This window comes from Megachile rotundata, chromosome 16 (assembly GCF_050947335.1).
Source record: "Megachile rotundata isolate GNS110a chromosome 16, iyMegRotu1, whole genome shotgun sequence".
Taxonomy (NCBI): Eukaryota; Metazoa; Arthropoda; class Insecta; order Hymenoptera; family Megachilidae; genus Megachile; species Megachile rotundata.
In genome coordinates, this window is record NC_134998.1 from 5,060,281 (window position 1) to 5,073,618 (window position 13,338).

A 13,338-nucleotide genomic window follows, 5' to 3' on the forward strand; every position below is an offset into this window, starting at 1 on the left:
ATGTTTATAACTTTTTATCATGTTCTTACAAAAGTACAGGCTGAAATGTGCTGTGCTCGTCTTATTTTATTCTAGTATATAATTATATTTTTATTTATGGAAGTCAAAAATCGACACTATCACGCAATATCACATAGAACACAATTAAGATTGCTTGTGCATTGCACTTTGTTGAAGTAAATAAATCACATGTATAATGAGGCAGTAAGAGAAAACAGTTAGAATATAATTTTCATGAAATTATCTTTGGGTTTGTATTAAACAAACGATATATCGTGTATTACTGTTAATTAATTATATTATTCTCTACTTAATGTAATAGGATTATTTGTAAAAACAAAAACATAATATGTAAAAATGACTATATATTGAAAACTGTGATTCTTCTATATAATTGTACTACGCATATTTTACAATCAAAATGATTAGTTATTAAATACTTGGTTAATATACCAAAATATTAATAGAAATTCTAATATCACTTGCAAGAAACTAAACAAAATAAAGTTTATGAACAAAATAAAGTTTTATATATATGTATGTATATATTTGCTAAAATATTAAAAAAATTTGGTGTCACTTGTTGTCAATACACAACATAATTGCTATCTCCAAATACACTTTTAAATATGATATATATATATATTTATAAATATATATTTATATATTTATACTCTGATACATAAATTATAGCCATTAAATACTATTACAGCATAGTAATTTGAAAACTATGTGTCTCATCATTAAATTGTCTTCCTCCATTTAAAAAACAATATTATTCTATTAACATTGCGTGTATAGTGTCATTTTGTATTTATACATATATACGTTATACCCTTAAATTACGTGGTATGCCCAAAATTACAAAGTACAGAAAAGTAGAGGTATCAACTACGTATCTCATCAACCAAATTATTAATGTACAGAACATTTCAAACAGAACATTATACAGGACAGTTAAAATGTCTCACCACATAAAAATATCTGTTTATTATTGACTAATCTAGAACTAATATTGAATTTTTTATCGGTTGAAAGAGTTCAGAAGATTAAAAATCTGAAAGTGATGTGTAATTCCAGAGTTTTAGAGATACTTAAACATTCATTAGAATTTGAATTGCTCTTTGAAGAGATTTATTAACTTAATGACACAGAATTAAGTGTGTAGGCAGGGCATTTTGAAATCCCCAGTTAAAATGATAATTACATCAGTTCGATGAATTCTTATATTGTAATCATTTTATAACATTATGTTGTTCGATATTTTTGTTCGTTAATCCTAGATGTGTGCATAGTAATTACTTGAGATATTTTTATTTGTTCTTATTATAAAATTTGGCAAAATTCACGAAATGTTTAGAATAAGTTATTTGTGACAAAGTTCTTTGTTAAAATCATATGAAATTTGAATTAATTTATTTATATACAGATGTTTACAAAATTAAAAGAACAATATTTTAAAATAAAATTGTCAACAGATTATTTTACCTCTATAAATATGGAATGAGTCTTCATCTAACAAGTGTTATAATTAATATACAAATAAAGTAACATTTTACAATACATGTTTGTAAACTAATTTTTAATTATTGTTTCAAATTTATTACTACAGGAATACATTTTTACCGAAAATCTACCGCATTAATATGAACAAAATTTGCATGAATGTACATCACATGAATGAATTAAAATGAATTGGCATTATTTATTAGGTACAAAACTTGGAGAACTAATATTTATTCGTTATAAAGTAAATGTTTATTTAAGTAATTCTTTTATTCTATCTAAATACTTCATTTATTGTCATACTTGCATAATCATTTCATTTTCTAAGTTATTTTCATTTTTTCTGATTACATTATATAAATATAAATAGAATAAAATAATCAAGGCCTGTAATAGTCTAATTTTATGATATAGCACTAGTTGACTAGAGTGGTACATTATTTTTTTTTTTCAAGAAGAGTAACACAAATCTGAAATTAATATCCTTTTTGTGATAAAATAAAATGTTGATAAATGATACTAAAAAATTAAACCGTCTTTGTCTTTAATATTATGGATTCCTTTCTATCACATTTGTTAAGTATGTTAATACTGTTGTATCTGACTAAACGATAATCAGTTAAGCTTGTTTTTTTACAATTTCAAGAATATGTATGTTATCAGTAAATTATATAGTTATGATTCTTTTACCATTTAAAATATTTAAAAAATTTGAACAATGAAGCAATATGTAAAATGATATACCTATATAACATTTAAAACAACAGTATTAATGTAATTTACAATTTATTACAATTAACTATGCAAATGAACGTGAACAGTCAAATTTTTATAAGAATTCATCGAACCGTATAGAAAAATATTTATTACAGTAGAAGATCCTTCTAAAAGTATTACTATATATATTTTGTAAAAAAAAATCACGTTATCCTTAAGATAAAAAATGATTCAATTATGCTTTTTACAATGTATTTTGCATTAGCGTTTATATGAATTCATATTAGCAAAAGTAGTATTTCTACATTGAGGAACAGTGGTCCTCAAATAAAACAAATATTAATTTTAATTATATAGTATTGTGACTGATAATTATATTGCATTTGTAGTTCAGTTAATGAGTCAAATAATTTACATATGATTTGAAAATTTTTGTTGAAACGAATACATTTATTTCAATAAGAAAATATTTCTGTTGAGAACCACTGTACTTAAAATAGGGTACACGTGTAAAATCTAAGTTAAAGTATTATATTAATCATAAATCTTCTCGAGTTTCTATTTTTTTTTTTCAAAGCTAACTTGAATACTATGGCATAGGCTCGTACAAGCCAAAATGCATGAAAAATGTATGCGATCTATAGCTTTCGTACTAAATTAAACAAGATGTATTAAACATTCCATGTTTGCTTCATTGACACTTTAAATAAATCGTATCGATTTAATTTAAGTGAAAATTAATCAAACGTTCATTGCCCAGTAACATTTGAAAAATAAAATACAATTGTATATATCCTGAAATTATAGTTGCCTACTTAAAATATTCAAATTATAATTAAATTTATAAGCAGTTATATTTTGCTGATGAAATATAATTAAAACGTTGTATACAAACACCATAAAAAAATACCTACGTAGTTAAATGCTATGCTTTAACAGTACTATTTTCAATACAACCCGTTTTTATGCGTCAGTGCCATTTATATCGTATGCCGAGAATATCAAAGTAGGTTTTTTTTTTTTTCAAATAAAACGTTATCGTTATGTACAAAACTTTTGTTCAAATCCGATACCGTGATATGATAAAATAACGTTAACACTTTTAATGGGAGAAAGCATAGGTATTTTTAGGACAAAAAGTTTCAAACGGCGATTCAACATTTAATGCTACTTAAATGTCAGTAGTCATTTAAAATTTTATTTGATCATAAAAAATTTCGTATTATTTGACAAATAACTGCCGTATGTATAATTGAATTTCAGTTCTATGTTAACGAATCAAAGAAAGTATACATATTTAGGAGTAGCCAACACCAATATAACCGTCGAAAAAGTTTTGTCTTATAAAACATTAGCATTTCGTAATTATATACCTTAACATAGATCGTGATAGAAAACTGAAATTTCAAATTGTCTAAATAATATACAAATGATGATGTTAAACTTTAATGTAGGCCTAGATTCACGAGTAACTGTTTTAGTACATTGTATGTATGTATTGTTCGCTTACCACGTGTTTGTTAATGAATGCATATACAAGTAGGGATTGCCACTTCTACCTCCATTAATTAAAACTATATTGTAATTATCTACTTTATACAACATTTACTACACACATGTCTTTGATCAACTAATTGTATACTACTTGTATAATTCAGTTGTTACTTTTTGTCAAATATGAGTAGAATACAAGCCCATTTTACACTTATCACATTTATTATGTACAATGAATGTTATGCAATGTATCGGTAGTGCCGTTTTGTTTGAAATATGTTTAGGAACACTGTTTCATCTATTCCAAATGTTCAAGGGAAATCAGGCATGTTCAAGCATATTCTTTACAATTTATGATATTGAAACATCTTTGTTCATATACATGCTTTGCTTTGTATTTAATGAAATAAGGAATAAAAACTTACTTAATATATGAAAGCAAGCTAATTCCAATAAAAAAATAATAAAGATATAAGAAAATTTGGAAATATACATTCCTGTATTTAATTATTACATAGTGTGATAAGCAATGCAAATGTGGAAAAGCAACAACTGTAACTTTCTACAATTAAAAAAATCTAATAAAGTATTTATAAAATATTTAAATATTGCTACATGTATATTATTCTGACATATCAAATTTCTATAGAAAACAAACCCATTTATTTTCCTGAAATTTTCAGATTAAATTATATTTATTGTGCAAAGTTTTATTACGAGTTAAACATAATAGTGGGATATTATTTTAATGAAGGTTTGTGAAATAGAAACCTAAAAGAAGAACGAAACAAAACACATTGACATAAACGTATATGCAATTGAAAAATAAGTACACGACGGAAATAAGGATAAACGTGAAACGAATACTGCAGCATGTACAAATTGAATTCAACTGAATTAACAAGTAGTGAATTAGTATGGTATATATTAATAAATTGGAACTGAACATTTAATGAGTGAATGTCCACTGATTTTCAGGATACTATGAATGATGAATATCATTACATTACCATACTTACAAATACACTCGCTACAATATCATCTATTTCCTTATATAACATTATCATTATCAATATACGTGGCCAATAAGAACAGATTTGTACTTGCATTGAAATTGTTAAGTCAACTCCAATCACTTCGCACAGCCCAGTATAGCGTGTATGTTTTCGTATTTTTTGTTTTTGTTTTGTTTAAAAATACAATTTTCTCGTTGGATGGCAGCATTCTTATCAAAAAGTTGGCTTGGAGAATGTTGTAATGACATTTAGGAAGAGATTAGGATTTCTCTAGTAGACACTAATTTGTTGATAAATATGTGAAGTTGTTCCAATTGTTAATGTCAATATCACAGAGGCTTGATCGGAATATCTTTTTTTTGTAGGAAAATAGGTATCTACATATTACGATGGTAGTAGAGGTTAAAATACTCTTAATATGGGGAAAGTTAATTCTTAAAAATGCAATACACTATACATGGGCTAAACGCATTACAACACAGCTCCCTTCACCTGGTCATTAGAATTATTCATCGATATCTGATAGCTTTTGTTGAATGTGCGGTAATATGGAGTATTTATAACATTTGCTATTGAAATAGTTGTCGACTGCGAGTGATATTGCTAGAGCCAGAAGTAAGAGAAAATGTGATGGGGATTTCATTTTTATTATCATTTATAATTCCCTTATAGTTACTTGGGCCTAGATCGCAGCAGCTGCTACCTGCGTGAGATCAGTCCATTGCTTGTTCCTACTGTTGGTGTCATTTCAAGCTCCACTAACAGAGGAAAGTGATCTAAAACAAAAATAATTAATTTTCTCTTCATTCTGCATAATTAAGAATAAAACTTGAATAAAACTTGACTCACCAGATGGAACATGTGGATGTGGACAACCAACCACTTTATGTTCTCTAAACCAATCTGCACTTAGAGGACCCAGAAGCCCTAACGGTACCATACTTTGTTTCGAATAGAAAATGTAGTCTATTATACCTTTAAATTCGAATCTGTAAGAAAGCATACAATAATAGAAATTTGCCTATTCATCTGAAATATTAGTGAACTACTAAACAAATTTTACTTACGTATAGTTAGTATAGGGCATGATGTCTTCACTATATGCAGATGCAAGTTTAAAAGAATGAGTAAATTCATTAGGTTTATCGCAACCAGAGATCTTTTGTAAGCATGATTTATAAGCTAAGTCTTTAAAATCGCGGTGATCGGCCGCTACTCGTCCCGATGTAAGAAATTCAATTACACCTAGATAAGAATAAATACAAGCATAAGAAATTCATCAATATACTTACTTATTAAAACTGTTATAAACAGACAAATATAAAAGCTAAGTACTAAGTATTGTAGTAATAAAGTTCATGCATAAAAATAAGAAGCAAAATGTGTATATCATTACCAGAATCAGGCAGGGAATTGAAGTCACCACAAAGTAATAACTGAACATTGGAAGAATCAGGTTTATGGCCAGGCCTAAAAGACTGACCAGCTTGGTCCAAAATGGAACGTAATTCATTGCTGAGCATCATTGTTTGTATTAATTTTACATCGCAGAATTCTGGATCCCAATGAATGTGTGCTGTGCAAACTAAAATTGGTTGTTGAACCTGTGCTGGATCAGATGGAAGGCCTGTAAAGAATTTAAAGATTTATTTTAAAAAAGAATGCAAGTAATATCTTAAGAATATACAAATCATTAATTTAAAATATTTCTTTTTCTTTACAATTACCAATTGTTTATTTTTTGATAAAGTGAAGAAATACATGTAATTATATAATTTATTATATAATTAATTGCTGTTTCAAGTTCTAACTTTTGAAGTATTTCAATTTTGAATATTTAATTATTTATTTTATATATAAATATTGTATCAAAGATTATCTATTAATATGGTTAAATCTTTGCTCATACCATCAGTAGGTTTAAAGATGTTTTTATGATTTAAAATTTTATAAAAATATGAGTGTGGAGGGTGTGTTGTCAGATTAAGTAACATGTGTTATTTATTCAAATGGAATTTATTTACAAATTATATAGCACAGTGAAATAAATGATGATGATAATATCCTTAAAGATATATTTAAGTATCAATCATATTACATGTTATATAAGTTTAAAATCTTACATAAATAGTTCTAATAAATAGCTTTCAACTATAAATCAATATTTATGTTGATTAACATTGTACCAATATGATAATAAAAATTTAAATTATAGATAACAATACTATATTATCATATATCACATTTTACAAGTGGTTGTATAAAATGTTTTGCACAGAAAAAAATGTTTAAAACACAAACTGTTTTGAAATGGATATAAAATTTAAGTTTTTGTATGAACAGTACTTCAATGAAACTAACTTTTTTAGAATATTACTAATAAAGTGAAAACACCATAAAGAAGAATACAAGGATATGCAATAAGAAGACGTTGATTCTTTTCTCCAGACATAGTACAAAACAATCTAGATGCAGAAAGTGTTGCCCACGTAACTGCAAGAACAGCCAGAACTAGACCGCCTACTCCTTGCAAAGACGAAAAGACATTAAATCCTGCAAGTGCTACTACAGGTAATAAACAATAACCTAATACAGATGCTACAGAAGACAGAGTGATATTACTGGTACTGGTCATCAGTGAAAGAAGAATATACATTAACATACACGATGTCATAGCTAAACCATAAACATAACCGAAATGTGCTTTTGAACCCGCTAACAAAAGACACGCAGCAAGAAGTAAACAATTTGCCACTGGTCCTGCTAAATCAGAATCTTGAAGTAAATAACTTGCATCGTCGATCTGTCCACCACTATGAAACGGATTTAATACAGCTAACGTTTTGCGCAATATCCTATCAGGATTTATGCCTAATTCTTCTAGCAGTGGTGGTTCCTCTTCCGTATCAAATCCAACTGGGCCTACAATTCCATATTCATAATAATAATCATTGTATAAGGAATTAAACATCACTCGATGAAATACCTTTTGGAAAATTATCCTGACTGAACATATCACCTGCATACACACTTTCATTTGGATTGAGAAAGCTCTTTTGATTATAAGAATAATTTACAGATTGTTGGTCACTATAGGTTTGAAATTCAAATTGTTGGTTAGGTTGCCCAAAACCGGAGGTATCAAAATTGTAGTTGGGTGCAGGCGGTGCTTGCGCCCAATAATTTTGCTGATTTCTGTATTCCGACATTTTTGAGACGGCAGTATTTCCACAATTTGAACGGTATGGTCCTTATGCTTGATGACAAGGTATAACATTAATTGACAACACTATTATTCTTACAGAGGCCGCATAGCGGCGCAGTTACGATAATATTTGACCACGCATGCCACACTCTGGAAGAGACATGTAGCGACATCTTCAGCACTTAAGAAGATAGTGAAGATTTATAAACACTTCATGAAGAAAACAAAAGATGTGGATGAAACTTAGAATGAGAGAAATGAGACTACTGCAAGGTAAGTAATTTTTAATTTTAAAATTAAAATAATATTTGAAGCTATGATCTACAAATATTTAATTCATGCTAAAATATGGATTAACAATAATAATTCTGTACTAGAAAATTTGCAATCAAAACCAAATGCTGCTTGGCAAGAACAGCATGGAGGTTGTATTGCAGTTTTCCGGGTGTTTTCGCATAATCTCTGTAAACCGTTGGTCAACAATACATATTCATGCTTCCCGTTCTCTTGAATTTCATGTTATTGAAATTCACTCTCTTTGTGTAACAAAACAATGCACAATTTTAATTACAAAATCACGCTGGTTTTTGCTTGTTTAGCAACAATGTACCGATTACTCTGAAATACTTATTCAGCGTCATACGCAAAGGGCTTAATTATCCTGTACGTTGCACACAGTCGCCCTTTGCTCGATCAATACTCCGAAGTCAGTAAGGAAACGGGGAAAAATAGCGAGGGTGGATAATTAATTAGTACGGTAACGAAACGCTACGGACATCATCTCTCCTTAGATCTTTATACGTTCTTCCATCCACCCCTGGATTTTCAAAGCACATTTGCTCCGAGCAACGAGATTTTCAACGTCTCGCTGCACACGACCGGCTAGAACTTTAAACACGCCGTAACCAAGTCACGTGCATGTTTAATAACAACTTGCATATCTTACGAAGTTTCACCATTTTGAAATGTTGCATTCGAAAATTAGATTTACAAGTCTAAATGATTTTAATAATAAACTCATATTAAACTGTTTAATATGGCCACACGATAAGAATTCCTTGAAAGACATCTAACTTAAAAAATGGCCGTAGGCTTGCGTGGATGACACGTCAGAATTCAAGAAGATACATGAATATCGATAAGTGAGCTGCACAGAGGGAGAGTATTGATGGACACATGAAAAAAAAGAGAGAAACAGGGGAAACGAGAGCAGGTAGGCAGAGGCTCATGTAATACATACGCGTGGCTGCATTTTGAGATGCTCTCTGCATGCGAGCTAATATGCTCATTAAAAAGAGAAAAAAAGTGGATCGTGTGACACGTAGAGGGACGCTTGGTAGATGACTGTCGGAGATAGGATTGGCAGCCCTGGCGTCCTGCACCATGAATTATAAGGCTGCTCACGTATATCTGGTCTACGAACTCTCGCCACTTCATCTCCTTCAGGCACCTCGAAGCTCGCTCTTCGATTTACGCTAGGACGAGCATCGCTCGCAATTAATTAAGCAGTCGCTTCGATACCAAACACGCCAGCCAGTCCATTTCGTTGACTGGTTTAGCAATTTAAACGCGTCCACATCGCGATCGAGTGTCGCTACCCTTCTTAATATGCATATTCTACGCCACAAGATTATATTATTTTGCAACGATCTTCTTGTTACGATGCTTGAAAGGTGATCGGGGCCGCTGTATATCGTTATTGAAATGTGAGATTCGTTCCTGCAGATTCAATTCGATATGTTAGTGCGCCGCGTAACTGATAGATGGCACCGAACCATGCCATCGTGTGATTAATGGTGGCAATTGGCTCGCGAACGAATCGATCTTGCGGAAACCAGAAAATTAATGTATCGGCCTCTGATGTGTTCCGGACAGCTTTCCAACAGCTATATTATGCACAAACTTCCCTTACTATCATACTTTTACCAAACTCGATCAACTCTATCCGTTATTAACACTAAACCGGTCAAATGGCAACTCCATAAGTTTCTTATTATAAGATACACATTTTGTTAAAATACATTCCTTGAAATCAGCATTGATTTTCATCAAGATGAAGAATAAATGTGTGTACTAATTTATGTTTCGTCGTTTGTTTATTTATTTTTTAACTTCATTTTTAATTACAAATTAAGTGCACATTATATGCCAGTAGGTTAACCCTCAAATTACAAACTTTAACTTCTATTCAAAAATAATGTCCCTATATTTTACCCTACTTTCTCATCACAGCTATGAATATTTTCCGTGACAATATAACGTGTGAACTTGAACTTCTAAAGTGGACTTACCATTGTCCCAGGCAGCCTCCTTCGTTCTGAGCAAGGCAGCCAGTCCGATATTATCCTTTGGCATAACTCTGTTCAGCATATTGTCGGAGCCCTCCGCGTTCGCCATTGCCAGTTGATTGAATTCGACTAAATGCTCCTTGATCAGGGTAAACCTGCAGAAGAAGAGGAAATGGATCAGTGAATCGGCAGAGATACCGGTTATTTCAACGGATTACAAAGTCACGGGGTCCCTTCCTGAATCTGTTCGCTGCACACAAGCGGTTCTCATGTAGCCGTTTGGCCAGACTCAATTTCGCGCAGCGAGAAAGAAACTTCGCGACTTGGATACGATAGCATGGATGATTTTCGTCGGGAAACTCGTACGGAGGCGTAGCACGTACGCCATGTAGAATACAGACTTCCCTTTCCGATATGTGTGGCACGTATAGTTGGGAAATATATTCTTCACCGAATCCCCATTACGAGCCATCATCCCTCTCGCGTCCCTGCCTGAACCCGTAAACAAGATTGAATCAACGTCACCCGCAGTTACTCAACAGATGTCGTGCACTGATTGCATAAATACTCGGGCGAAAATAAAAACCCGGACGGGTAAACAAGCAAAAATAGCTCTGAAAATGGTTGTATTCGTCGGGCCGAATCAGCGAATTTATCTGTGTATAGGGACATTCTGATTATAGAGATTGTGGAGTTAACTCTGTATGGGGACATTCTGATTGTAGAGATTGTTGGGTTGTTTCTATATAGGGACATTTGAATGATGCATTGCAGAGCATGATAGACTTCCTTAAAGAAAATGGTGATATAGGAGAAAGTTTTGCTGAGCAAAATTGTGAGGGTAATAATTTTTTAAGGAAAATGGCAATATAGAGGAAGAATTTTATTGAATGAAATGGCTATATAAGGGTCAACTCTCAAAACAAACTTGAAATGGAGATTTATCTAAAGAAAATAGTGATCTAGAGACAAGTTTCATGGGGAAATAGTGAGATAGGGATAAGTTTTTCTAGGGAAATTGGTGATGGAAGAGTGGAATTCTAGGAGAAATGATTTTAACAGGAAAATGCTCTCATAGGGAAAATAACAACAAGGGAGGTTCCATGGGAAAAAATGGCAATATAGGTAAGTTCACCTAAGGAAAAATATTGATGGAGTCTAATATTTCCCTAGGAAATATTGATGGAGTTAAAAACTTCCCTAGGTAAAATGTTGATGGAGTAAAAACTTCCCTAGAGAAAATATAGATGGAGTCTAATATTTCCATAGGAAATACTGATGGAGTTAAAAACTTCCCTAGGTAAAATATTGATGGAGTCAAAAACTTCCCTAGGAAAAATACTGAAGGAGTCTAATATTTCCCTAGGGAATATTCATGGAGTCAAAAACTTCCCTAGATAAAATGTTGATGGAATGAAAAACTTCCTTAGAGAAAATATTGATGAAGTCAAAGACTTCCCTAGGGAATATCTTAATAGAGGAAAAGACTTCCCTAGGAAAAATCTTAACAGAGGAAAAGACTTCCCTAGGGAAAACAGCAACGAAGAAATTTAATTCAAGAAAACAGTAAAATAAAGAGAAGCTTCCCTAAGGAAAATAATATGGGACAAAGTTTCATTGGGAAAATGGCGATACAGCTAGCTTTCCAATAAAAATGGCAATATAAGGAATAGCTCTCCACAATTCCCAATTTTCTAACTTTCAACCGTCCATATTTCTCAATTTTCTTCGCCTGCAAAATTAACTACAACGCATGATACCTAAGTATTATTCACCTCCCGCTATATCGCCATTTTTCACACGAAACCCTCCAGCTATTTCAGAATCCATTCCACTCGTACCATCAATATATCCGTACTTCAACAGACCTGCACGTTGATACTCTGTATGTTAAATGAGAAATTATGTTTGTCCATGAAAGAAGGTTATTATAGATTACCAACAACTGGTACAGGAAGTAGTAATGCGAACGCAACACAACGGCCATTACCTTTGCATACACGTAACAATTTATTCAAAAAGTTCGTGGAAGAGCGGATTCGTTAGGTAACGATGGTCGTTTCTCCCGGTAGAGATTAGGTTGTTAGTCCGCCATTGGCATCGCGTTCATTACGCCGGCCGAGGATTTTGCGGCGGCGAATCGAGTGGCATATAAAATGGCCGACGGTTGCGCTGCCGTTTAAAGAAGCCCCGCTCTTTATAGTCCACGCTGAATATAGTGGCTCCCGTTGCAACGTTAGCCGTTAACAGAGGCCATTTGTGCAACAGGGCCATGTCTGTCTCGTATCTTGTTATCCCGTGAGATGCGAGCGCGGATATCTAATATTTCCACGACGCTCTGACTTGGGTTACAAAACTCAGAATGAGCTCCGGAGTTAGTACGCTGACCTACGATACACTATAATACTTCTAGATGAAACCTATGGCGGTTCATACCGGAGATAATTAAGAAGATCGATCGATGCTCGTGTTCCACGCTTGAAGGCATGTAGGATTTATGTTCGATTTTTTTCCTGGCACGTTCAAGGACATACAGAAGGACGCTACGAGGTCAGAGGTGGAGAATACGGCGATATCGCAAAGTGGACTCGGCGGACTTCTTTTGAGGAATGCACAAGTAGTGCCTCGGGAGCTGTATCGACAGCCGTACAGTTTTACAGCAAATTGAGACGTAGAGCCAATAATTTACTTCTACACTTCTATTTTTCATGATATCTTAGAAACATCTACCTTCATATATTTCGACAAAAATACCTATTCACCTACATCATCAAAATTTTTCATAAGAACTTAGATGAATGACGTTCATTGCTCTCCGAACAATTGTCAGAGACAACCAGACAATTGCTCCGTTATAATAGCTTTATAGTTCGCAAGTTCCTCGCCCGGTGTAAGTTTCGGAAGAGAAGAAACTTTTCTGATACAAGATGCCGGAGGTGACCGTTGCTATCTTATATACAGTGGAATCTTCAGTTTGCCGGGGATCAAAAGTATCGACACTTCCGACCACGCTCCGGCTAACTCGGATCATTTTTCGCTAAAGTTTCCACGCGTCCGCTCGCCAAACACTCGTATTACCTCGCAGCCACTTTTCTGAACTAATAGAGAAGTT

The 13,338-nt window shown here is 32.5% G+C and overlaps 2 protein-coding genes across 3 annotated transcripts in view; both read right to left on the reverse strand.

Moving 5' to 3' along the window:
• Positions 1-3,376: 3,376 nt before the first annotated feature.
• The window catches only part of LOC100882449 (CCR4-NOT transcription complex subunit 6-like twin), a 620,172-nt gene continuing 610,210 nt past the window's right edge, over positions 3,377-13,338 (reverse strand). For both annotated transcript variants that reach the window (XM_076541547.1, XM_076541546.1), the window contains exons 6-10: positions 10,230-10,381; positions 6,130-6,360; positions 5,801-5,978; positions 5,583-5,722; positions 3,377-5,509 (exon numbers count right to left, since the gene is read on the reverse strand). In XM_076541547.1, the coding sequence (XP_076397662.1) occupies positions 5,433-5,509; positions 5,583-5,722; positions 5,801-5,978; positions 6,130-6,360; positions 10,230-10,381 (778 nt within the window). In that variant the 3' untranslated portion in view covers positions 3,377-5,432. The remainder of the gene's footprint in view (positions 5,510-5,582; positions 5,723-5,800; positions 5,979-6,129; positions 6,361-10,229; positions 10,382-13,338) is intronic.
• Positions 6,731-8,047, reverse strand: Yip1d1 (Yip1 domain-containing 1). The gene is made up of 2 exons (XM_012292198.2): positions 7,720-8,047; positions 6,731-7,655 (listed from the first exon to the last, which is right to left on the reverse strand). Exons 1-2 carry the CDS (start codon positions 7,940-7,942, stop codon positions 7,099-7,101), a joined length of 780 nt encoding a protein of 259 aa, XP_012147588.1. The 5' UTR covers positions 7,943-8,047; the 3' UTR covers positions 6,731-7,098.